The following is a 26,736-nucleotide window of genomic DNA, read 5'->3' on the forward strand; positions in this document are numbered from 1 at the left end:
ACCGTGTTGTTGAAATCACAGTGTAGACTTGGTTTCTTAGGGAAGAAACAAAAAACTAACCAACCAACCAAAAAATCCGAATCAGAGCCCAAGGTGGTAGCACTGACCTTGGACTCAGAAGGCTCAGGACACACTACAGTCTTCTGGTAATCACATAAAATGTTTTTTTTTCTTTATTGTTAGGTGCAACATATAAATACATAAAAAGCAAGAACTAGAGATTTTCTTAGGCTTCAAAAACAAAAACAAAGAGGTCTCAAAACCTTTTTTCTGAAAGTATAAAACACGAGAGCGCTCAGACTAAAGGTGATTGATGCTGGCAGCCAGAGGCAGCAGGAGCCGGACAAGCACTGCTTCTCTGCCAGAGCCTGCACCTCGCAGCTTCTCTACCAGCAGCGGGATGCTGTACCAGGAAACTATCGAACAGCACTCCCGACGGAGGAGAGGAAGCACAGTCATTAAAGTCCCTTCTTCCTGCTCCAAACTGAGGAAAAGAACATGGCCTCTCCCCAAGCTTTCCAGGGCTTGACGCCCTGTACTTGACATTTACCAAAACCTGTCCACTCAGGCCCTAACCAAAGCCAGAGGTGCCCAAAGTTTTCTGGGGAGGGGAAGAGGCTAGTGTGATACCAAACAGATCTTTATTTGAAGTCATCATTGGTGCCGTTTCTTGCTGTTTATTTGTTTGCTAGCCTGTTCTTCCAGTTGCATGGCCAGGCGTAGGGCCTTGATGACTTCTTGAAGGGCTGAGAAGTGCTTAGCCTGCTTAGCCTGCTGTGTCAGGGCAGATTCTGCCTTGTTCACGAAGGTCTCCAAGTCATAGTCTGGCTGATCCGTCATCTCAGAGAGCTCAAGCCAGCTTGGTCCTTGCTGCAACAGCAGGGAGAACCCAGTCAGCATAAACTCACTCCAGCACTCCAGAAAGCCCTAAACAGAGCTCAGTCACCGTCAATACAGACATGTCCGCAGGAGGCCACGCCTGCACTCTGCCTCCTGAATCCCTTTCCTCAGGAAGTCCTCGGCCTGGGCCCAGTGGTGTATGTCTGTAATCTCAGCACTCAGAGGCTGGAGGATCAGGAATTCAGGAGGTAGTGCTGGAGAGACAACCTGAATTCGATCCCCAAAGAGAACTGACTGCAAGCTGCCTTTGCCTCCCACACATGCACACATACCCACCTACCCAAACAAGAAATTAAAAAGAAAAAATTTCAGGAGCTCAAGGACAGCCTAGGCTTCAAGAGACCCTGGCTGAAAACAACGGTAATAACAAAAGCAAACAAAAGGAAATCCTTAGCATCTTCCTACCCCAAATCTGTCCCTATGTCAGTGAGTAACATCACTGATCCTATTCTTAAGAGTCAGAAACCGGGGGTTGAGGATTTAGCTCAGCGGTAGAGCGCTTGCCTAGCAAGTGCAAGGCCGTGGGTTCGGTCCCCAGCTCCGGGAAAAAGAAAAAAGAAAAAAAAGAAAGAGTCCGAAACTGGAGGCTGGAGAGATGGCTCAATGGTTAAGAGCACTGACCTCTCTTCCAGAGGTCCTGAGTTCAAATCCCAGCAACCACATGGTGGCTCACAACCATCTGTAATGAGATCTGATGCCCTCTTCTGGTGTATCTGAAGTCAGTGACAGTGTACATATATAATAAATAAATCTTAAAAAAAAAAAAAAGAGCCAGAAACTGGGCTGAGCAGTGGCTGTGCCTTTGATTCCAGCACCTCTGAGTTCCAGGTTAGCCTGGTCTACAGAAGGAGTTCCACGATAGCCAAGGCTACACAGAGAAACCCCATCTTGAAAAGAACAAAACAAACAAAATCAAAAATGTCAGAAATTAGGGTGACATCTTTCTTCCTTCTTTTCCTTGTGACAGAGTTTCATGTAGCCCAGAATGTATCAGAGAATGGCCTTGGACCTGGGTACCAGCCTTAGACAATGCCCACCTGATGAGCATCCTATGTACTCTAGGCAGACAAACCACCTAGGCCTATTGGCCCTATTTTTGTTTTGAGGCAAGATCTTATTTTGTAGCTGAGTCTGGGCTCCAACTCTTCCCAACTTTCCTGCCTCAGCCTCTCAGATGCTGTGATTATAGATGCAAGCCAGCTATTCTCTGGGTCCCTCCTCATCTTCCTCTCCTCTGACATGAGCTGGGCATGGTGACATACACCTGAATCCCAGTACTTGGGAAGCAGAAGCAAGAGGACTGAGGGTTTGAGGTTAATGTAGAAATTGTCTCATAAACAAAACCAGGGGCTAGAGAGATAGCTTGGTGGTTAAGAGAACTTGTTCTTGTAGAGGACAATTTCCAGTACACACGTGGCAGCATATAACCAGTTCTAGAAGGTCCAACACCTTAATCTGACCTCCTTGGGTATTAGGCATAAAAATGACACACATAAATACATGCAGGCAACAACATTCAAACACATTAAAAATAAAAACCAGACACCAACCTGCTTTGACCACACCGCCACTTTGCTGGAGGCCTCACTCAATGCATAAAAAATCTAAGCCTTTGGCATGAGCCGAATGTAAGGCCCTTTAGCCCACTGACCCTGCCCTTTATCTATCTCCCTGTGCTGTCTGTTCACAGCTTTGACTTTGACCACAGTAACTCATGAATCCTGAAAGGGCCATGTATTTTACTGCAGAGTCCTGGAAGCCACAGGGGAGGAGGGGTGACTGCAGTCTTCACAATACTGTCATTAGTGCCCCAGGTTCTTCCTGCTTCCCTGTCTGCCACTGTCAGGGGGTGCTTCCTATTTCCCCCACAGCATCTCCCCTGGCTGGACGTGGGAGTACATGCCTTTATTCCCAGCACTTGGGAGGCAGAGCCAGGGCTGTTACACAGAGAAACCCCATCTCAAAAAATAAAAACAAAGAAAAAATACAGAACAGAACAAAACAAAAACAAAGGAGCACCTCCCCTCCCATTTAACTTGGTTCTGAGTGATGCTGGTTCTGTGCTGTAGCTGTAGAAGCCTAGCATGCAGTCCCCAAAGACCACACTATGTCTTGCCCCGCTTAGAAAAAGGAAACCGAGACTCGGTGAGACTAAATGCCTTTCAGCAGGGAATAAGCTCACCGAGAGTGAGGTGTTGTAGGACCATGTGTCACTACAGATCTGGAACATTTACTGAATGACAAGTGCCTTATGAAGGACCCTCTGCACCCCTAGTCAGCAGCATCGTGCCACAGGACAGCCTGTGCCCCAGTCGAGGTAATCATTATCCTGGAAGAGCTGCTGGAGGCTGAGAGCTGGGTATAGAGGACTGCCCTGTCCCACCCCAACAAAGAGCCACAGGAAAAGCCCAGATCATGTTCCAGGGCTAGAGCTGAGCTCTGCGCTGTGAGTGGCCTGCCAATCCGTCCTTGGCTGGGGACGGTTCGTACCTGTATGATCTCTCTGAGCTCTTCCATGGCCCTCTCTTCCAGCTCCCTGATCTGAGTCATGGCTTCATTAAAGCTGGACATCTGGGAGGACAGCTCCTCCTCTTCCTTGGAGAACAGAAGGCCAAAGAGGGAGATAACAGTGTGAGACTGCGGCCCAGGCCATCTCTGGCCACACCGCATCGCACCCTCCCACCTACATTGCCTGTCAGAGAGGTCCCATGAGAGCTGGCGTCCATTTCTTCTGTCTCCATCTGGACTGCCTGTTCTCCACTGGGCCCGCTGTGGGGGCTCAGCTCCTTGACTCTGAGGAAATAAGAAGGGCTTGAGTTCCCAGCAGCACTCTGGGCACCCACTACAGGAGTATACCATCACTCAAGACGACAAGTCTTAGGGATCCACGGGGTGAGCAGCAGCTAGTGTTCAGCCAAGGAGAGGCTGAAGCTGACATGGGAAAAGCCTTAGCATACAATTGACCGACAGGGACTGGGACAGACCTAGCATGCAGCTGACCTCCACAGGTCAGATTTACTGTTTATGGAGGACATTCAGTGGTCCCTGGGTGCTGCCTGTCTCATCACTGCCACTCCCTGTCCGTCCTGCCTGGATGTAGGCCCTCATACCTGTCTGCGTATCTCAGTGTGTTTAAAGTGTATTCACAGGAGCTTATCCCCGGTGAGATCATGGCGATCTGAGAAAAGAGGAATGAGTGGTTAGAGGCTGAGAGTCAGAAACAGAGGGCAGAGGACATCCTGCCCCTGGAGAAGGTACAGGAGTATCGCCCAAGGCGAGACTGACAAGGTGAAGAACATGTGCTCTGCTAGGCAACTTGTTCCTGGGCATGTAAACCGGGGCAACCTTAAAAACTGGCTCCAGGGCTGGAAAGATGGCTCATTGGCTAAGAGCACCGGCTGCTCTTCCAGAGGTCCTGAGTTCAACTCCTATCACTCCATGGTTGGTGGCTCATAACCACGTGTAATGGGATCCGACACCATACTCTTCTGGTGTGTCTGAAGACAGCTACAGTGTACTCATATAAATAAATAAATAAAGCTTAAAAAAAATAAGGACAAAAATAAAAATGAAAAAACTGGCTCCAGGGGTTGGTGAAATGGCTTAGCAAGTAAAAGGCTAAACTTGACCCAGTACCTACACCAAGGATGGAGAGCAGACCCCTGTGAATCGTCTTCTGATTCTCACATGATTATCATGGCATATGTCATATGCACCACTTACAAAATATACACAGCTTTAAAATATAAAACATCAGGCACAATAACACACACCCTTTAATCCCAGCACTTGGGAGGTAGAGGTAGGCAGGTCTCTGTGTACTTGAGGCCAACCTGGTCTATGTAATGAGTTCCAGACTAGCCAGAGCTATATGTAGCAAGACGCAGTCTGGGAGAAAGAAAAGGACTAGAGAGATAGCTTGGTGGTTTAAGAACACCTGTTCTTGCTAAGAACCTGGGTTCAATTTCCAGCACACATATGGTCGTTCACAACTATGATAACTCTAATTCCAAAGATCAGTCACCCCCACCCCCCGAACTCTGAGAACACCAGGCACATCTATGGTGTACACAGGTACACAAGCGCAATATTCATACACATACATCTTAAAAATATGTATTTTTAAAGATCCATTTATTATATATATGTAAGTACATTGTTGCTGTTTTCAGACACACCAGAAGAGGGCATCGGATCCCATTACAGATGGCTGTGAGCCACCATGTGGTTGCTGGGAATTGAACTCAGGACCTCTGGAAGAGCAGTCAGTGCTCTTAACCACTGAGCCATCTCTCCAGCCCTAAGTTAAAAAAATATTTAAAAAGGAAAAAGAAAAAAAGGCTGCCAGGTATGGTGGTGACGCATGCCTTTAATCCAATCCCCGAAAAAAATCTTAAAAAACCAAAGAGAAGGGGTTGGGGATTTAGCACAGGGGAGAAGCACTTCCCAAGAAAGCTCAAGGCCGTGGGTTCGGCCCCCACCCCCAAAAAAAAAAAAAAAAAAAAAAAAAAAAAAAAAAAAAAACCGCCAAAGAGAGGGGACTGGAGAGATGGCTCAGCAGTTAAGAGCACTGACTTCCCCTTCAGAGGATCTAAGTTCAATTTTCAACAACCACATGGTGACTCACAACCATCTGTAATGGGATCCGATGCCCTCTTCTGGTGTCTGAAGAGAATGACAGAGTATTCACATACATTAAATAATAAATCTTTTTAAAAAAGGAAATGAAGCAGTTACTTGAGGCTTGGGATATGAGATTATATGGCAGGAGCCACAGACCCCGAGGGAAGCTGTGGAAAAGGGAGGACTTCCTTCTGCATCACTAAGGTTCACTTCCTGAATTCCAGAACCCTTTTTCCAGGTAAGGGAGCAATGGCTGTCCTCAAACCAAGAGCTACCTACACAAAGAGAGCGGATTCTTTCCTCCTTGCCCATAGGCAACACGGAGGCTGCAGCACCTCCCAAGTGCTGCAGGGTGTGAAGGCCAGTCGGTCAAGAGCCTGAGTGCCAGGGCACCCTGCCCACACACAAGCCAGCATCTAGAAAGCAGCTCTGGGTCTTCTGCAACTCCACCGCAAAGCCACCCCACTCACCATGCATGTCCTCGAGTTCTCCCCAATGAAGGAGTCCCTCAGCACCTGAGTCAGCTTGCTCTCACGGAATGGGGTATGAGCCTTGTTCTGTCCCAGCGCCCGGATGCATTCCTGTGGGGCAGCAAAAACAAACAAACACACACACACACACACACACAAACAAAAAAACAAAAAACAAAATTGAAAACTGGAAGCCTCTTTTCACTTCCTATGCGGCCTACTATCTCATTTCCCAACGGCCTTCCAGGTCCCACTAGCTCAGGCCTGCTACCTTCAGAGCCAGGAGAGACTTGTTAATTTCTGCACCCTCCATGCGAGTCTGTCGGTCAGCACTAGACGTGTCGGCCCCTCGTTCATTCCCTGCCAGATCCACCAAAGAGAATTTGCCGTGTAATCTCCCTTTAGCTCGAAGAAGAATCTGGAAGCAGGCGTGGGAGCGGGAGGAATTGGAGTTGGCAAATGTTTGTCCCGAAGTCCTATTAAAGGAGGAAAGGCAAACAGAAAGGTTATAAAGTCCGGGATTGGGGTTGGGATTTAGCTCAGTGGTAGAGCGCTTGCCTAGCGGCGCAAGGCCCTGGGTTCGGTCCCCAGCTCAAAAAAAAAAAAAAAAAAAAAATAAAGTCCCGGGATCACTAGCCCCAGGGCCTACACTGTCCCAGGGCCCAGCAGTGAAACCTATGGTAAGGGAAGGGTCCTAAGAAGTCCTGTGTCTTCCCTCTCTCTAACCTCTACTTTGCCCTCCCAGACAGTTAAGCAGCTCTTAACCGAGTATTTTCCAGGCAGTCAAATCAGTCCCTGAGTCTCTTTGCAGACCTCAGGCTCGTGAAGATGAAGAGGGGCTGGCTCTGCCGCACGGGGTAGTAACCTGTGCAAACTTGAGGCTCTTGTGTGGGCGGAGCTACAACAGCTCACCTGCCTCGAATGCACAGCAAGGCTCTGGGTTTAATCCCCAGCACCGGGAGGAAAAGGTCTGAGCCTGGCAACTGCCTGGTGCCCCTCTGCACAGGTCAGCATGTCCCTGCCTTCACATGAAGTGCCATGGTCTCATTACTTCCAGCCCAGAACACACTCAGCACTGCTAATTTCTTCCACAAGGGAAAACAAGGAAGGAATGTCGTCAGTAAAGCCTGCCTTTGTTAGACTTAAGCTGCTCTAAGTTTGTCCTTGAGACCTTCCGGGATTATCTGCCCTACTGAGGACAGATTATCTCTCCCTAAGGTAGAGGCCCTCACAGCTGCTGTGGTGAGTACAACTGTAGAAAGAGATGGCTTGGGCTGGAGAGATGGCTCAACGGTTAAGAGCACCCGACTACTCTTCTAGAGATCCTGAGTTCAATTCCCAGCAACCACTTGGTGGCTCACAACCATCTGTAAAGGGATCTGATGCCCTCTTCTGGTGTATCTGAAGACAGCTACAGTGTACTTACATATAATAAATGAATAAATCTTTAAAAAAAAAAAAAAAAAAGAGATGGCTTCCCCCTGCTTTCATACCTGTTTCTGCATCTGAGGCTTTATTACCTGACCAGGAATTACACGTAGTTCCCTCCCCTTGCCAGAACGCTGACCTGCAGGCGCTGCCAATGTTGATCATCTTGATGACATCATCGGCACAGGTAACCAGGTACTCCTGCAGTCCCACAACCTGCACCTGCTGCTTGCTGTCCTCCAGCACACGTAACTTGGCCTTCTTGTTGAGCAGATCAAATACCTGTGCCAGGCAGAGAGCATAGGCTGAGGTCCACAGGGGCGGGGCACCCGCCTGACCTTCCCACAGAGCATTTACTGACAGGTAACAGAGCAGTAGGAAGTCGCTCATTCCCGGGACTCACGGCAGCACCACTACCAAGCAGCTGTACCAACCTGAGCAAGGCACTAAACCACTCTAGCCTGTTGTCTATAAAGTCGAGACTACTAAAAACAAAACAAACAAACAAATCCAAAAACTAGAACAGCAGCCAGCCAAATGGTGGTACTGCACACCTTTAATGCCAGCACTCAGGAGGCAGAGGCAGGTGGATCTCTGAGTTTGAGGCCAGCCTGGTCTACAGAGTGAGTTCCAGGACAGCACAGAAAGACCCTGTCTCGAAAAACCAAAACCAAAACTAAAAAGAAAAAAGGGAAAGACTAGAACAGAGTGCTAAGCACATAATATCCCATTAATTATATTAGCTATTTTTATTATTGAGGTCTTGCTCTATCTACAAAAGGCAATTCTACAAGAGTGCAGAAGATGGGGGTGGTACAGAAAGGGGAGGCACGGACATGAGAATACACAGGATGGGGAAGGAGGGCATAAAGAAAGGTGGTGGTCAAGGGAGGACTGCTCACATACAAGGCAGACCTCCCACTTCAGAGAGAGCCTGCCAGAGGACTTCTGTTCTCCTTAATGAGCTTGGCTGTCCCCCTACCTTCAGAGGACAGGTCCACATGCCAGGCAGAATAGCCCTGAAGGCCTACAGCTAACAGGATGTCTGGCTTCAGTAATTTCTAGCCATCTTTAAGGTTTTAGTCAGCTTACCTTCCCATTGTAGATCTCGAAGAACGTCACATAAACTTCCAGGTTTAAGCTCCGGTAGCGAGGCTGATTCTTCAGAAGGAAGACATCCCGGGCTGGAAGAAAGAGCCTCCCTAAGGTAAGCAGCTTGCTGTCCATGGCCAATCCCAACACGACCAAACAGTTTACTCACAAGCCATTGCGTAGATCCCTTTAGATGCGTTCTGACTTTTACCAGACAGGTCTCCACCCATTGTCTGCAAAGGGAAACAGCACGTGACACAGCCCAGCAGAGCACAGTGGCTCTCCCTCGAGATAGTGGCCCACACCAGAGCCAGGAGGCTGGACCTGATAAATAGAGCCCTTTCCTGCGTCTGGCACGGCAAATGCTAGTGACTGGGCATCTGTCTTCCTTCTCAGGAGCTTACTACTGCACAGACAGAAGGCTTTCCCTGCCAGACTGGAATACTCACGTGTGTCTTTCCACTGCCTGTCTGTCCATAGGCAAAGCACGTTGCTTTCCCCCCTTCAAAAATCGTCTGTACCAGTGGCCTTGCTGTGAACCTAGGAAAAAAGATGGAGTAGAGGGAAGTGCATTTGTGTATCTACCCCTTAGACTCCAAGAGGTGTTGGTTCCGGGAACCTCCACTGATACTCAGCACACAGCTGTGGTCCCTATCACTTCCTTTGTTTTCTTTTTTCTGAGTAGAACCCATGGCCTAGCACGTGCTAGGCAAACCCTTTATCACCAAGTTGACTCTTAGTCAAGTCCATTATATAAAGTAGCATAATGTCTGCACATTACTTACATACACCATTACGTATCTCTAGATTATTTATAGCCTAATAAGATATAAATGTAATATGCTTCTTACACTTTACTGTTCAGGGAAAAAAATGAAAGGAATATCAGTCTGAATACGTTCAGGACAGACAAGTCAGTTCTTTTTTTTTTTTTTAAAGATTTATTTTATTTTTTTATTTATATGAGTACACTGTAGCTGTTTTTAGACACCAGAAGAGGGTATCAGATCCCATTACGGATGGTTGTGAGCCACCATGTGGTTGCTGAGATTTGAACTCAGGACCTCTGGAAGAGCAGCCGGTGCTCTTAACCACTGAGCCATCTCTCCAGCCCCGGACAAGTCAGTTCTTTCTAACTTTTTTTTTTTTTTTTTTTTTGGTTCTTTTTTTTCGGAGCTGGGGACCAACCCAGGGCCTTGCTGCCCTAGGCCTTTCTAACTTTTAAATTACATGTATTTACTGTGTGCATGTGGTTAGTGGCATGCATGGTTTGGCCCATGTCGAGGACAGTGGACAACTTGTGGGAGTCAGTTTTCTCCTTACAACACCTGTCCTGGGGACCCCGACCCAGCCAGCAGGCCAGGGAAGCCATTTATCTCACTGCTACTCTTTTGGAAGTATTTTCCCTCTGTGCTTGAGTCCAGGAGGGAGGAAAACTCTGTTTGCAAAATGTGCTCCCTAGAGTATGGTCTTTGTAGAGCTCCACATTTTTCTGTTTGAGACAGGGTTTCTCTGTGCAGCCCTGGCTGTCCCCTAACTCACGAAGACCTACCATCTCTGCCTCCAGAGTTGGTAAAAGCAGGGATTAAAAGCAGGTGCCAGCCACCACAACGCCTGTTGAGCTCCAAGTCTTTTTTTTTTTTTTCTACTCTTTTTTTTGGAGCTGGGGATCAAACCCAGGGTCTTGCGCTTGCTAGGCAAGTGCTCTACCACTGAGCCAAATCCCCAACCCCGAGCTCCAAGTCTTAATACTAAGTATAGTATTCCTCTCAAGGTCTACCATGATCCATCCCACTAACCAATCTGAACTACTAGCTAAATGGAAGGGTTTGGGCAATGTCCAGCTGACCTGCCAGGAACAAGCTGATGTCCCAAACTCTAAGTCAAACAGTCTCTCCTCTGACACCCCCACCCCCCGTAGGATATATTACAAAGGGCAAAAGAAAACCAGGCTTAAATGTCATTTGTGAACTATATAGAGTGTCTGTCGCAGTTAGGATCTCACACTATAGCCTAGGCTGGCCTTAAGTTCAAAGCCCTCCTCTGTCTCAGCTTTAAACACTGGGATTATAGGTATAAGTCTAAGCTGGGATGCTATGACACAAGGTCTGAAGACCTCTCACCTCAGCTTCCCCAGCACAAAGGGGTAAGGCTGTGCCACCAACCTCTTTAAAAAGGAAATAGTTGGGGCGTTGGGGATTTAGCTCAGTGGTAGAGCGCCTACCTAGCAAGCACAAGGCCCTGGGTTCGGTCCTCAGCTCCGGGGGGGAAAAAAAAAAGGAAATAGTTGACAAACTCAAGTTCTTTAAGGCTGAGGCTTAGCTGATAAAGTGCTTTCTGCACAAGTCTGCACTCAGGGTACAAGGAGAGAGCTGACTTCTCAAAGCTGTCCTGACTTCCACATACACCAAGGCACACTGCGGATACCCCTCCTCTCTCATACATCCACACAGACACACCCCACCACCAAGCCCCCTCCCCGAACCTTCATTAAGAACTAAATGCTGAGATGGACCAGCCATTAAAGGCTAAGCTCACAACCGAAACTACAAGCTTAAATGCTGTGTGGCCTGCATACTGGATGGAGTAGATCTGAACTCACCTGAGTCTGCTAAGCTCATGTGGGTAATGAGGTCACTGCATAAACCATTGGCAGGCATAATCTCAGCACTTGGGAGGCTGAGGCGGGAATGTCATGGTTCAAGACCATCTGAGCAACACAGACAGGTGTAAGGTAGCCTGGGCTACAGAATGAGCTCGTCACAACAAAACATCAAGCAGAACTGCTGACGCCTACCCACAAGCCTCAGTGCAGAGTGCATCTTTCTCTCATGAGTCATCCAAGACAGGGCTACTAAACCTTCAAAGGTGACATGGCAGGCCCCAGACTGGACCTTGTGGTTATAGGGGTCAGAGCTCCTTGATCAGAGCTGACCCAATAAAACTCAACAGATCAGGGAGGAGCGCAACGTCTGATGTCAGATGGAGAAAGCCTCGGGGGAGAAAGTGGCCACGAGGAAGAAAAAGCATGGTAAAAGGGGCTCACCTGTAGACGACCTCATTGGAAGCAGTTTCATCAAAGGCAAAGTCGAAGCAAAAAGCCTGGTTCTCCAGGTACTTCGTTAAGTCCACTTTCAGCTTGGGTTCATGCACCAGGAGGAGACACTTGCTGGGAACAGAAATCACATCGATTTCTTTCTTGGCCAGTTCTGCAGAAGGAGAAGATTTCAGGGGATGTTCCCTGAACATGGGACCTTCCTCTCAGTCAGCCCTCTGCTTCTGACTGAACAGCTCACCTTGCTTATTCAGTGGGCGTTTCCTGACACAGACACAGATCCTGTGTTCTTCAATCTGCAAGAGGGAGAGGGGAGATAGTCAAGGGAGGTCAGAACCGTACCAAACCAGAGTTTATCCACAACTTCTTTCTTGACTCTAGCAAGGGGCAAAGAGACCTGATACTAGAAACCTGTTTGTTAACCACTATAGGGTACAAGAAAGTCATTCTGAAGACCCTGGGTTCCCTTACTCCAGTCTTCAAGGTTTTAGTGCTACTCACCTAGTCCTTAGCAGTCAAGCCATCCTAAAGCAGAGAAAGCCTCATCTGAGCCTTAACTAATGCTCTCACTAAAGTATTTAAAAACAAACAAAAAGGGGGCTGGGGATTTAGCTCAGTGGTAGAGCGCTTGCCTAGGGCATAAGGCCCCTGGGTTCGGTCCCCAGCTGAAAAAAAAAAAAGAACCAAAAAAAAAAAAAAAAACCAAACAAAAGGGCTGGAGAGATGGCTCAGCGGTTAAGAGCACTGGCTGCTCTTCCAGAGGTCCTGAGTTCAATTCCCAGCAACCACATGGTGCCTCATAACCACCTGTAATGGGATCCAATGCCCTCTTCTTCTGGTGTGTCTGAAGACAGTGACAATGTATTCACATACATAAATTAGTCTTTAAAAAACAAACAAACTGGGGTTGAAGATTTAGCTCAGTGGTAGAGCACTTGCCTAGCAAGCGCAAGGCCCTGGGTTCTTTCCCCAGCTCTGAAAAAAAAGAAAGAACAAACAAACAAACAAACAAACAAACAAACTAACACCCTAGTTGACAAGATGGCCCAGTGGGCAAAAGCCCCTCTGTCAAGCTTGATGACCCGAGTTTCATACCTGGAACCTGCAAAGTTGTCCCTTGACCTTTTCCATGTGTGCTACGGCATGCTCATACATTTTCCACGTGTGCTATGGCATGCTCATACATTTTCCACGTGTGCTATGGCATGCTCATACATTTTCCACGTGTGCTATGGCATGCTCATACATTTGCACAGACACCCAGAATTTTTGTTTTGTTTTTTTTTTTTTTTGGTTCTTTTTTTTTTTTCGGAGCTGGGGACCGAACCCAGGGCCTTGCGCTTCCTAGGCAAGTGCTCTTCCCCTGAGCTAAATCCCCAACCCTGTTTTGTTTTGTTTTGAAGGCCAAATTTGACACCATATATCTGTAATCTCAGTCTTTTTTTTTTTTTTTTTTTTTTTTTTTTTAATTTTTTTTTTTTTTTTTTTTGAACCCAGGGCCTGCGCTTCCTAGGCACCATATAAATCCCAACCCTGTAATCTCAGTCTTGAGACTATCTCAAGAAGAAAAAAAAAAAAAACAAAGGCTAGTGAATGGCTCAATGTACAGGCAGTTAGGACACCAAGCCTGATGACCCAAGTTCAATCCCTGGCACCCACATGGTAGAGAGAATCGAGTCCTGCAAGTCGTCCTGTTTCCATATGGGAATGAGCACAAAAATCTGATGGTGCAAACAAACATAATTTGAGGACACTTTTAACTGGGTATAGTGGCAGGTACTTGTAACTCCAGTACTTGGAAGACAGCAAGCAGATTTGCATGAGTTTTAGGTCAGTTTGGTCTACACAGCAAGTTCTAGGCCAGGCATGTCTACTTAGTGTGACCCTTTTGTTTTTGTATTTATGTGTGTGTGCTGGCCTGTACCTGTGTATCATATGGGAGCAGTGCCCAGGGAGCCAAGGGGATTTACAGCTGATTGTGAGCCACCACATGGGTGCTGGGAATCAAGCACAGACAAGTAAGTACTCTTAACTGTTGAGCCATTTCTCCAGCCCTAAGACACTGTCTTTAAAAAGTGTTGGGAAACTCCACCAAGGTTATGGCTCAATGGGAGACTGTATGCTCAGTTATACCAGATTCAATCCCCATAAACACACACACACACACACACAGACAGAGACACAGAGGAACCCACACCCCCACCCCACCCCCCGCAAAGATAACACTCAGGAGTGAATGGAGATCCCTGCGTGCTCTCACTCTCGTCCTTCAGTGGTTTACCTGCTCAGGGAGGAGAGGGAGAGTTTCTGGCATACTCACAGGGTCTGACACAGTGAGCGGGTTACAGTCCATAGTAACCCGAAACTCCTTAATCATCCGGGCAAATTCCCAGTTTGGAAAGCTGTTGTCATATTCCTGTGGGGCAGGAGGGACAAAAGGAAGACTACTGAGTGAATGCTCAGACCCAGAGCTACCAGGCAGCCACAGCCGCACAGGTAAGGGAGCCTCACCCTGGTCTGGCCTGAGAAGCCAAGCACAAAGTCCTGAGGCAGGACTGTTGGGGAGGGAACACAGGCATGCACCAGGGACGAGCGCTGCTTTCCCCATCTCGGGAGGCAAAGCAACAGAATGGGTTTCCACCGATTCCACCGTGAAAGCACAGGTTACAGGGGTGTGCCCAGCGGAAACATTACACCTTATGAGGACAGTCAGCATCAAGTATGGCTCGGCTGACCATCTTCAGGTAACTTTTGAGTATGCATTTGATTTCTGAATTCTGAAAAGTAGCAGTCGAATGCCGGGGTGTATCAGAGCTGGAGCCTTAGGAATGCTGGGGCCAGCTCTGGGTTGCCTGCTTAGCCATCAGGGGTGCCTGTGCAGAAGCTCTCGCCCATGTTTCCCAGGAGTCACCTGAGCTCGCTTTATTCTTATCTCCGAGTTCTGGGCCCTCTTCTCTTCTCGCTTGTTCTTCATTTTCTCCATCTCCTTCACAATGCATGATTTCCTCCGAACTAAGAAGAGAAGCAGTTGCTTGTTTACCGGCCCTTTGTTGGCCTCGGGCTGTTCCATGTGCACCGATCTTTCATAAAAGCCGCCGTCCTTCTCTAGGCCCTATCTGCTTTTATCTTGTACTTTTCAAGATGAGTTTCTCTGTGTAGCTCTGGCTATCTCAGAACTCACTGGAGATACACCATACATGTGCAAGTCAGTTCTCTCCTTTACCATGTGGGATCCAGAAATAGAACGCAGGCCATCAGGCTTGGTGGCAAGCCTCACCAACACACCCCAACCCTTTTTGTAGATTTGTCTGTAAACTGATATATGCAGGAAGCACAGATCTGCCCCTGGGATGGCCACGTCCATGGAGGTGACATCAGAGTGATAATCACCTACTCTGGTTCTGACCTAAGCTCTCTCTGCTCATGTAGCCATTTCCTCTAGACAAATGAGGCAGGGCTGAGAGATGGCTGTGATTTAGACCACTTGCTCGTGCAGAAGACCCAGGTGTGATTCCCAGCACCCACATGGTAGCTCACAACTATCTCTAACACCATTTGAGGAGATCCTGTGCCCTCCTCTGACTTCCACTGGTACCAGGCATGCACAGTGCACAGACATGCATACAGGTAAAACACTCATACACATTAAAAAAAAAAAAAAATCAATAAATCTGTTAGTTTGGTTGTTTTTTTGTTTTTGTTTTTTTAAGATTATTTTATGTTATGTGGATACGCTGTCGCTGTCTTCAGACACACCAGAAATCGCTTCTCGGCCTTTTGGCTAAGATCAAGTGCAAACACACCAGAAAAGGGTATCAGATCCCATTACAGATGGTTGTGAGCCACCATGTGGTTGCTGGGAATTGAACTCAGGACCTCTGGAAGAGCAGTCAGTGCTCTTAACTGCTGAGCCATCTCTCCAGCCCTTGGTTGGTTTTTTACAGACAAGGTTTTTCTGTGTAGCCCCGGCTGTCCTAGAACTCCCTCCATAGACCAGGCTGGGCTCAAATCCAGAGGTCCATCTGCCTCTGCTTCCCAAGTGCTGAAATCAAAGGTATGAGCCACTACATCTGGCTAAACTCAATAAATCTTAATTTAAAAAACAAAAAACAAACAAAAAAACCAAGCCATCCCCACTGCATGAGGAACGTGCTCTGGGCTTTTGAGTCCATATCTCTCACCTACACCATGTGGCTTCTGACAAACTGTGTCTTGTGGAAGGCTCAGTCCATAACCACAGGATAACATACTTCAGGGTAACAAAAGGGCTTGAACTCAGTCCCAGACAGGCCCGGAGTTAACCCCCGGTCCCCAGCTAGAGCAGAAGTACACAGGGATGTCTACCTGAATTCCCAGGGTTTGCAGAAGAGGTGCTTCGGGTGGAGTGGGCTTGCTCTTCTGCCTCCTCGCTGATCATCAACAACGGTAATTCTGTCACTGTGGAGCAGGAGGGCCTAGGGTGGCCTGCTGTGGGAGAACAAGAGTCACTGGAGAATTGGGCAGCATGCAGCAGCTGTCCTTGAATTTGGGGGGAGGGGGGTGTCAAGGGCCATACCTAGGCTTTTCCTCTTGCTCTCACCCCAAATCCAACCACCTTTCCAGCCAGGGATCACACCTGAGCCAGAAACACTTTAATTATCAAAGCAGCTTCTACTGCAATCCCAGCACTTGGGAGGCTAAGGGAGAATGATTTCTCCAAGTCCAAGGCTAGCCTAGGACGCATGGTGAGTTCCAGGCTATCATAGGATGAAGAACGGAAGCAGAGAGAGACCCTCTCAAAACAATAAGCAATTGTTTTGGGACAGGGTATCACATAGCCAAGGCTGACCTCAAACTCACCGTGACTAAACTGAGGTGAACGGTGAATGTGTAATCACCCTGCCTCGTGAGTGCTAGATTCTCAGATGAGCTCCACTGTGCCATTTTATGTGACAACAGGAATGGAAGCCAGGGTTCTGTGTATGCCAGGCATGCATTCTAACAATTGAACTACACCCCCAACCCCAAAATTACTGTGATTAAAGTGCTTGTTCAACTGACTGTGTAACGTAGATGAAGATTTTATGAGGCACTAAACTATGCTTTATGTATTAAATTCATCTAAATGAAAGTATCACGACCACGTAGGAGGGTAGTAAGGTACGTTGGATTTTACCTTTCGGTGGTATTTCGGCTTGTTTTTTTTCTTTTTTCAATTTGAATTTTTGTTGTTGTTCTTGGAGTGAGTGTGGATGGATGTGTGGAAACAGAGTTTCACTCTGTAGCCCAGGCTGATCTCAAACCCACAGCAATCTTAAGTACTGGCATTTTAATTGTGACAAGTCACTGGTTCACTGAGCCCAGAGAGTTAACAGTTGCCCAAGCAACCCATCTTCTATGTTTTTTCTTCTCCCCCGTCTTCAAATTCTGTTAACCACAGAGTTTCTGGGGCTTTGGAGAAGTTAGAAAGGCTTGGCCTGAAAAGCCACGCCTAGCTCAAGTCTGTAGAATCAGACCTGTGAGGTTGTGCCTTTCACGGCAAGGCCCACCCTGAACTATGCATGCAGGGACCCTGGGAAATGCAGTGGGCCGGCACGAGGAGCTGAGGCTTCTACAAGGGAGAGCACGCTCACTACTCACTGGGAATGGGAAATGGCTTGCGAGAGTTTGTGGACACAGGCAGCTCCACCTCCATTTCATTCTCCTGAGCAGGGATTCGAACTTCCGAGACAGTGGATATGCGAGTGGAACGACTTCGAAGGCCTAAGAGCAAGAGGACCAATCAGTGCTACAAGACAAGACTCTAAAGCCACAGACTCTACCCAAGGCAGGGTAGATCCCACCCACCCGCAAAGGAGCTCAGGAAAGGGAACGTTTTAAGAAGACGGGGTTGGGGATTTAGGATTTAGCTCAGTGGTAGAGCGCTTGCCTAGGGAAGCTTAAGGCCCTGGGTTCTGTTCCCAGCCCCGAAAAAAAAAAAAAAGAAAAAAAAAAAAAAAAAAAAAAGAAGACTTAAGTACTACTACCCCCAAACTATTTGTGCACTTGGTAGATCTTGGTGCTCCTGTGGCAAAGATATCTCCCTTAAGAACATTTGTCTTGGGCTGGCAATATAGCTCAGTGGTCTGGTCAAGTGCTAATCTAGAATGTATCAGTTCAATCCCTCAATCCCCAGTATGGGATGCCTTTTTTTTTTTTTTTTTTTTTTTTTGCAGGGGAGGCGCTGAATAAATAAATTGAAGGACCTTCAGCAAATCTAAGATCATTTTGGAGAGGAAAACCTATTCTACGTCTTGATGGAAAAAAATTTTTTTTAAAGATTAATTTTTTTAGAGATGGAGAGATGGCTCAGGGTTTATGTGTTTCAAGATCATCTGATCACATTGTGAATGTGAGATTATTGTATTTACTGGAAAACTGTTTCTAGTTGTGACACACCTTTAATCCCTCTGGCAGGAGTACACACCTTTAATCCTAAACAGTGAGAATAAAGTTTGCAAAAGGTGACTTAATGAAGGGGCAGACAAAGTGATGAATTAGAAAAAGATTTAACGGACCAGGATCTGCCCAACTCTCACTAGAAGAGAAGGGAGAGGGAGCTGCTCGAGGGAGCAATGCAGGGAGAGAGGGAGAGTTTAAAGACACAGGCTGAAGGAAGAGAGCAAGCTGACACAGGCGTGGTCAGAAGGAGCCAGAATGAGCTGAAGTCAGGTTGTGATGGGCTGTCATGACAAAATCTGGGCTTTCCCACTCTTCTGGGGTGCTTTGTCAGGACTGAGTCGGGCCAGCTCTTCAGAAACCCAGGAACTAACTATGTCGCTTTTTCAGAAATCTGAAGGAGAGGTTATAACTGAGACATAAGTAAGCCGTTCCTGAAATTTACTGTAAGTGCATTAGTGTTTTGCTTGTATAGGTCCGTGTGAGAGTGTCAAGGCCCCTGGAACTGGGGTTGGAGACAGTTGTGAGTTGCCATATAGGTGCTGGGAACTGAATCTAATTCCTCCGGTAGATCAGCCATGGTCTTAACACTGAGCCATTTCTCTAGCCCCAATACCTGAATTCTTATACCTGTAGCAAGACAGAGAAACAGTGATCTCTAAAGCCCTTCAAGTTAGTGATACAAACCTTCACTCCTCGCACCTGGGAGGCAGAGGCAGGCGGATCTCTGAGTTTGAGGCTAGCCTGGTGTATAGAAGAAGTTCCAGGACAGCCAGGGTTACACTGAGGAACCCTGTCTTGAAAAGCCAAACAAATAAAATAATCTTGTTTTCCAAGTCAAGCTCAGTAGTGTTCACACCCACAATCCTAACACTTAGAGAAGGCTGCGACAGTAGGCCTACAACTGAGAAGTCAGCCTGGGCTACATACTGAGTTCCAGGACAGGCTGAACAAGAGGTCTTTTCTCAAAAAACCTGGATACCAGGGCTGGAGAAATGGCTCATCAGTTAAGACTAGAGAGTGACTCACAATGCTTCTAACTCCAGCTCTACAAGCCTCTGATGCCTCTAGCCTCCTTGGGCACCTGCATTCATATGTAGCACATACTAAAAAATACAGAATTAAAAATAGTAAGAATCGGGCTGGAGAGATGGCTCAGAGGTTGAGAGCACTGACTGTTTTTCCAGAGGTCCTGAGTTCAATTCCCAGCAACCACATGATGACTCATAACCATCTACAATGAGATCTGGTTCCTCCTCTGACATGCAGATATGTATGCAGAGAACTGTGTATATAATAAATAAATAGATCTTTACAAAAATAAGAATCTAGAACATACATACATCATAAATAAACAAACAAACAAAATGAACACAACAGCTCATCAGGGCATTTGCTGCATAAGTCTGCTGACTGACCTGAGTCTGACCACTGGGGCCAGAGGTGGACTGAAGGAACTGACTTCCAAAAGCGGGAGTACTGTGACCATGCAGGCTAATAGCAACAAAACCAACCAACCAGGAAAGGGTCCACATCTTGCAGGCCCTGTGTGTGAGGCATGTCTCTGGGACCTCCATACATGGCACATACAGTGCGCGATCTGAGGACACTCTGTACCGTTTTCTCTTCTCCATTTAAGACTGAACTCAGGTTGTCAGGTTTGCCACACAATGCTTTTACCTACTGACCTATCTTCCAGCCCTTCACCTTTACCTACTGACCTATCTTCCAGCCCTTCACCTTTACCTACTGACCTACCTTCCAGCCCTTCACCTTTACCTACTGACCTACCTTCCAGCCCTTCACCTTTAAAATTTGTATTTTGTATTTAGCAACAGCAACAGCAACAGCAGCAACAGCAGCATCAACAGGGCCCCACTATGTAGCTCTGGTTGTCCTGGAACTTGCTAGTTTCAAACTCACAGAGATCCTCCTGCCTCTGTCTCAAGTGCTAGAGTTAAAGTGTACACCACCACACCCAGATTCTTTATTTTTAGGGGCTGGCCTCCTTATATAGCCCAAAGCAGCTAGAATTTTCAATCCTCCTGCCACAGCTTTCTATGAGGATCATAGGCACACATCACTGTATTCAGACCCATTGGTTTTCTAAATAGCCCCCTAACTACACCAATGCTTTCCTCACAACTTCACCGTAAGGCACAACGTTCTGAGGAAAGGAAGCAGCTGATTCCCACTCTCCCCAGCACTGAACTCTGGTGTGCAAGACAAATGTCTAGTCCAGAAAGCAAATGCCTGAGGTGTGCACACTTCTCTCAAAGGTTAGGTGTAGGCTGAGTTCTTATTGCTGAGAAAGATGCTTGCACAAAGGACAGAAGTCACATGCTCAATCATTGTTTCCTAATGTGACTACTCTGGCTGCCACTCTGAGCCCTAGGACTCTCACCCACAGCAAAAACACCACGACAACAGCCAGTCATTTACCTTCTTTTGGAGCTGGAATTTTGGAGTTGACGGACTTGCGTTTTTGCTTCTGAAAAACAGAACAAATCACCACAATATATGGCTCTTGTCAGTAATCACAGTCCTATCATGAGCCTGTGTATTGGGTTTAGGCCCCAAGCAGACTCAGACAGAAATCAGCAAAAAGGTACCAAGCTAAGTAGCTCTTCAGGGACAGCAGCTGCAATCCGGTGACAGGCACTTACCGGGATGGTTACGTTCTCCTGCAATGGCAGACTGTCCTTTGGTCGTAAGGGAAGAAGCTGTACAAGCTCTGGGTTTATGGCAGCCACATCGTCAATGTCAATCTGCAAGGCAATGAGGCTTGGTGAAGCAGCACTGCCTGATCTGAGTGAATTGCTGTGATCGAGACCACCCGAGATGCAGGTTTTACCAACCTTAAGTTCCATTAAAGCACTGACCACTACAAAATAGTTATTCCTTAGTAATGGTTTACCATCTAGATGGAATGGGTTTCCAGTTTCCAAGCCAAGGGAGACTGAGTGAGGAGACTGAGGTGGAGAGGAAGGCAGACAGGCAGGCACACAGAAGTCCACAGCAGACCTACGCCAGTTGGCTCTCCTACTGCTCTGCTGGGCAGTGACGTCCCGCTGGCCACAGCCCCCTGAGCACTTCTTGCTGGCTGACACGAAGGAGGAGGAAACAAGTTCTAACCGGCTGGTGATATCAAAATGGAGGGCCCCTCAGGATCTTATAAGCAGGAGTAAGTTCCCGAAAGTTGCTACCTAACCCTAAGTCTACCTACATTTTCTACTGGGCCCAGAGACTTCTTCCCAGTCACATCTTCCAGTTGATGCCTTTCCTAGTTCCTGCTCACACCCACAATGAGGTCACAATTCTGGGTTTACATCACCAGAGTCCTGTAACTCTTCAGGAACAACTCAGACTTCACCAGCGTAACTCACAGGTTGGAAACAGCAGATTGGGCTGAGGGAGGTAGCTCGGCCGCAGCATTTCCTTTGCATGAGTAAGGGCCTCAAGTCCCTCTTCAGCACCGCGCATGACACAAGACACCAAATGGATCCCGCTTTTGTTTACATTTAAAACTGATAAAGCTTAAGAATATACTTCCCTGGGGCTGGAGAGGTGGCTCAGTGGTTAAGAGCACTGACTGTTCTACCAGAGGTCCTGAGTTCAATTCCCAGCAACCACATAGTGGCTCACAACCATCTGTAAAGAGATCCGATGCCTTCTTATGGCACGCAGGTATACATGCAAAAGAGCACTCATACAAGCAAATAAAAAATAAATCTTAAAAAAAAAAAAAAGGAATACATCCCCCCCACCAAAGTTGTCCTGGAATCTTCACACACGATATACTCAAGCACATGTGTACTATGATATTTCACACATGGTACTTCACACATGACAGTCTTAAATGTGCACGATGGCAGTTCACACATGACACTCTTAAGCACATGTGCATGCTGCATCTATGGCTTCCTCCCTCCTACACACACATGCACGCTATTTTTTTTTTTTTTTTTTTCATCTTATATGTAGCTCTAACTATCCTGGTATTCAGTCTGTAGATCAGGCTGGCCCAGAACTCGCAGAGATCCACCTGCCTCTGCATCCCAAGTGCTGGGATCAATGGCGTGTGCTACCACACACCAAGCACAAATATTTTTAAAGGACAAGACTTACACACACCTGTCTTTCTTTCTTTTCTTTTTTTTTTTTTTGAACACAGGCTTTCACTGTGTAGCCTGGACATAAAAATCTGCCTGCCTCTGGCCCCTGAGCACTGAGATTAAGGGTATGCACCACCATACCAGGCCTGTGTCGCCCTCTAAAACTACAGGAGAGACTGCACCTTATTCACCTACATTCCCAGGCCTCGGCACACTGCCTATCTTTTTAGAATCAGTCCAGGACTTGTGTTTAAATCTTCACAACATTCTGAGGTAGACATTGTCACCTTCACTTTGTAGATGAGGAAACGGGACTCCTAAGGGCAGAAACATGGCGGACGGAGCACACATAAAGCAGAGGTAGAGACAGAGGAGAAACAGGGTTTTTATATGCATAGACCAGAGAGACATTTTCATAACGCCTTCCTCCCATCTCTTCCCAGTCATTACGCTGCTGCCATGCAGACACCGCATGCGAGTCTGCTCTGCCTATGGCCAGCGCTGTCAGTCAGACTTCTGGACTGAGGCATGCTATTGTATTGCTTCAGTGAAGCCCTCACAGTTCAACCAGGTCCCACCCTGGAGCGGCTCTTACGCTGCCCACCTGTGCCACCAATTCCCATCGGCTTTAAGACTCGACGTGTCAAAACCACACCTCGTTCCCTTTCCTGGGTTACTGACACAGGTAATGTGTGCTCAAGCTTAGGAGAGTGAGCAAAGCCTGGGTTAGGATTCCCTGCAATTTGCTCTCCACAGACAAACCAGAAACGGCTAATTGCTTCAATTTAGAACACTTGACTAAAGGAAATCCCAGGGTGTCCAGGGAGGACCATTTCTTGAGACTAGAGAGGCCAGCACGGCATCAGGCTAGAGTCATAGGTTCCACACGGATGCCCTGCACAGGACCATGTGTTCTCAGAGGACCTACCTCTTTGCCCTTTGTGGTACCTCCTTCGGTCCATTCCACTGAAACACAGGATTTCTCCAAGTTCACCGTGCTTATATTGGCGCTGTGAATTAACCCTATGTATGAAAAGGTCAGAGGTTATCTATCTGTCTGAGAACTTAATTTTTTTTTTTTAAAGAACTTAATTTTTTAAAAAAGTTGGGTTGTTTTTGAGAACTTAAGTTTTATTTCCACCTTGCCTTTAGGATCATAGAGACTTCAAATGAAGAATTTACCTGGGAAGGAAAAATTTACTTCCCCTTTTTTTAAAAAAACCACAAACAGCCAGGCAGCGGTGGCACTCGCCTTTATACATTTTTTTTTTTTTTCGGAGCTGGGGACCGAACCCAGAGCCTTGCCCTTGCCAGGCAAGCGCTCTACCACTGAGCTAAATCCCCAACCCCGGCACTTGCCTTTAATCCCAACACTTGGGAGGCAGAGGCCTAAAGAGCTCTGGGAGTCTGAGGACAGCCTGGTCTACAAAGTGAGTTCCAGGTCAGGCCTACAAAGAGAAACCCTGTTGTCAAAGTGTAACTCTACTTCCAAAGGACCTAACAAAACACCAATGAACAGATAAAATCAAAAAATAAGAAGCAAAAAACAGACCAAAAAAAAAAAAAATCTGAAGAACCAGGCCTGTGGTGATGCATGCCTTTAATCCTAGCACTTGCAAAGTACAGCAGGTGGATCTCTGTGAGTTCAAGATCAGTCTGGTCTACAAAGCAAGTCCCGGTCCAGGGCAGCCAGGCCTCTGTTATACAGAAAAACTGTCTCAAAAAACAACAACAAAAAATTTAACATAAACGCTAATAATTCTAATGGGGTTCATCCTTAAGACCATTCCACAGTGAAAATGAATAAGGAACGGTCCTTAAACCCCCCCCCCAGCTGCATTAGGATAAGATTTCGTCACCACTCCAATAGAATGAAGGTTCATTTGAGCAAGTAAGTTACTACATTCCTTGGAGAAGCTGTTCCTGAACACATCACTGAAGAGCTGAACCGCTTCCCGATTCATTTTTGGCAATGGTTGACTGGCTATTTCACGAATGACCCGTTATTAGACCTGCTAGTTGCTCAATAAATACAGGTTGTTTTACCATCTCCTTAAGAACAGGAATCCTGTTCGTTTACTTTGAATCCCTGCCCCTGACATATTGCAACGACACTATATCCAGCACAGTCTGGGAGCTAGGAAGCCGAGGTCCAACAAAACAGAGCAATTTCAGAGGAAAATCTCGGAAGGAAGTGCATCCATTCGCCATAATCTAGCTAGGCGCATCAATGACCGCAGAGGTGCTCCGCCCACACTCAGCAGGCAAGGGACCCACAACCAAGGCAGCGCTTTCTTCCTGTGTATGGGACACCACACCGACTGCCAGTGTAGTGACAGGGATCCCCTCAGTGTGGGAGAAGGGAAAGTGTCCCAAAGTTTGCCGTATGGGAATTCGGATAACCATCTTGGCAGTCTCACCGCTCTTTGGGTCCCCTTGGCCTCAGGACCCTGCCCTCACCATTGCTGCGTTGAATGTTGATGGAGAGACCAGGAAACAATCGTGCGTGAAGCGACTCCATGGACTCGGAAACAGCAACGGGTAACGCAAATGCAAGAAGTTTAGAAACCACGACTCTGCAGATACTGAGCTGTGTTAACGCCGCCTAAACCGCTGCAGTTTAAATCCCGCGCGCCAGCGTCCCTTCGACGTCAACAGTGCGATTCACCGCAGAGCGTTGTGGGATATGTAGTCTAGGCCTCCCTACTTCCGGCGAGTGGGTGGGCTCCCGGGCGCTGAGACTGATGGGAAAGTTTTATGGACTCTGTCCCACCCCCAGCTTAGTACCCGATAGGATTCCTGCCTTTGTGTAAGACTGGAAAACTTATGTATAATGTTTCTGTGAGAGCCTTGTGATTCTGTAGACGGGTTCAAATTCTGGCTTCTTGATGACTGCTTTCTCTTCGAAATGAATAAAATATTTCAAAGACACCAATTTAATAATCGGCCACATGCTAGTGCTAGACATAGTGCTGTACAGGAATAGTGGAATAAACAAGACGAATAGTACCTGTCCGTGAGACATTTTTCCTATTAAGAATGGGGGGTTGGGGGCTGGAGAGATGGCTCAGCGGTTAAGAGCACTGGCTGCTCTTCCAGAGCAGTTCAATTCCCAGCAACCACATGGTGACTCACAACCATCTGTCATGGGATCCGATGCCCTTTTCTGGTGTCTGAAGACAGTGACAATGTACCCACATACATGAAAAGAGAGAGAGAGAGAGAGAGAGAGAGAGAGAGAGAGAGAGAGAGAGAGAGAGAGAGAGAAGAAAGAGAGAGAAATAGTCCACTCTTAGCATTCCTCCTAGGCTCTGCCCCACAGTTACCTGGCAATAGCCAGTTGTGTCTGGCTTACTTATAAAAGGGGCTGCTTGCCTCCTCCTCTCTCTCTTATCTCTTAATTCTTACTCTCTGCCCCTTTTCTCCCTGCCCCTGTTCCCTCTCTTCCTCCCCCCTCTCCACATCCTTCCCCTTCTTCTCCTCTTACCTCTCCTCTCTCACCTCTTCTCTCCCTCCCCCTCTCTCTCCTTGTGCTCCTAGCTGGCCTCCCCCACTTCTCTCTCCCCTCTCTCTCTCTCTCTCTCTCTCTCCCTCTCCCTCTCTCTCTCTCTCCTCCCTCCTCAACCCCCTTCTCATGCCCTAAACGACTCTCTTCTATACTATATCCTTCATGTGACTGGTACCTCACAGGGAAGGAATACCTCAGTATGGATCCACAGAGGGAGGCACTGCCTTCCATCTCACCATACGGGTACCGACTCTACCAAAACACAGCCTGTTCTTTCTTTCTTTCTTTTTTTTTTTTAATTCATTTATTATATATAAGTACACTGTAGCTGTCTTCAGATACACCAGGAGAGGGCATCGGATCTCTTTACAGATGGTTGTTAGCCACCATGTGGCTGCTGGGAATTGAACTCAGGGCCTCTGGAAGAGTGGTCGGGTGCTCTTAACCGCTGAGCCATCCCTCCAGCCCTCTTTCTTTCCTTTTATTAAATGCACTCACTCTTTTGGTGAAGTATGCCTGTAATTTTTCTCTCCGGTGTTTTTACCTGAAACAGAAATACGAAGTGAGGATTTTCTGTGCCATGGTTGACTATGGTATTACATAAGAGAGACGGGGTAGAGGGAATGTACATCTCTTAAGTTCCTCTCCTGTTGGGGTTGGGATTTGGCTCAGTGGTAGAGCGCTTGCCTAGGAGGCACAAGGTCCTGAGTTCGGTCCCCAGCCCCAAAAAAAAAAAAAAAAAAAAAAAAAAAAAAAAAAAAAAAAAAAAAAAAAAAGTTCCTCTCCTGTTGTAGTGACAGCAGAGGCCATCAGGATCAGTGGCTTTAGGGACATCCTAAGTAATATTCAGCAGAAGCTTGGCTCACCCTTTTGTTGTTTTTGTTTATTTGTTTGTTTTTAGACAGAGTTTTACTGTGTAGCCCTGGCTGTCCTGGAACTCACTCCGTAGACCAGGCTGGCCTCAAACTCACAGAGATCCACCTGCCTTTCCCTCTGAGTGCTGGGTTCGAAGGTGTCCTCCACCACTGCCCTGCTTTCTTTTCTTTGCCTCTTCAATCCCCCCTTCCTTCTTTTGTCAATGTTTTGGTTTGATTAGACAGGGTCTTACTACATAGCCATGGCTGTCTA

General features: G+C 47.2%; 1 protein-coding gene across 2 annotated transcripts; it reads right to left on the reverse strand.

The window, feature by feature from the left end:
* Window positions 1–141: 141 nt before the first annotated feature.
* Kif2c (kinesin family member 2C) lies at window positions 142–24,758 on the reverse strand. 2 transcript variants are annotated; one of them, XM_032899889.1, is made up of 20 exons: window positions 24,561–24,758; window positions 23,029–23,123; window positions 20,652–20,753; window positions 20,428–20,476; window positions 17,188–17,310; window positions 15,913–16,032; window positions 14,480–14,580; window positions 13,889–13,984; window positions 11,810–11,864; window positions 11,560–11,722; window positions 8,963–9,053; window positions 8,683–8,746; window positions 8,514–8,605; window positions 7,561–7,703; window positions 6,265–6,469; window positions 5,994–6,104; window positions 4,011–4,078; window positions 3,588–3,693; window positions 3,391–3,495; window positions 142–870 (listed from the first exon to the last, which is right to left on the reverse strand). In XM_032899889.1, the coding sequence occupies exons 1-20, from the start codon at window positions 24,619–24,621 to the stop codon at window positions 655–657; spliced, it is 2,166 nt and encodes a 721-aa protein (XP_032755780.1). In that variant the 5' UTR covers window positions 24,622–24,758; the 3' UTR covers window positions 142–654. The 2 variants fall into 2 exon arrangements, with proteins under 2 accessions (XP_032755780.1, XP_032755787.1); XM_032899896.1 differs by having other exon boundaries at window positions 15,913–16,035.
* Window positions 24,759–26,736: the final 1,978 nt, after the last annotated feature.

Source organism: Rattus rattus, chromosome 1 (genome assembly GCF_011064425.1).
Source record: "Rattus rattus isolate New Zealand chromosome 1, Rrattus_CSIRO_v1, whole genome shotgun sequence".
NCBI classification, from domain to species: Eukaryota; Metazoa; Chordata; class Mammalia; order Rodentia; family Muridae; genus Rattus; species Rattus rattus.

What these genes read in the sequence shown, in the direction of transcription:
- Kif2c (XM_032899896.1), bottom strand. Translation starts at nt 24,621, where the DNA reads ATGGAGTCGCTTCACGCACGATTGTTTCCTGGTCTCTCCATCAACATT. An exon ending in TGCAAACCCTGGGAATTCAG is followed by an intron (nt 14,581 to 15,912) that starts GTAGACATCCCT and finishes TTCTCTTCTTAG; the next exon opens with TTCGGAGGAAATCATGCATT. An exon ending in ACGCCCACTGAATAAGCAAG is followed by an intron (nt 11,723 to 11,809) that starts GTGAGCTGTTCA and finishes CTCCTTCTGCAG; the next exon opens with AACTGGCCAAGAAAGAAATC.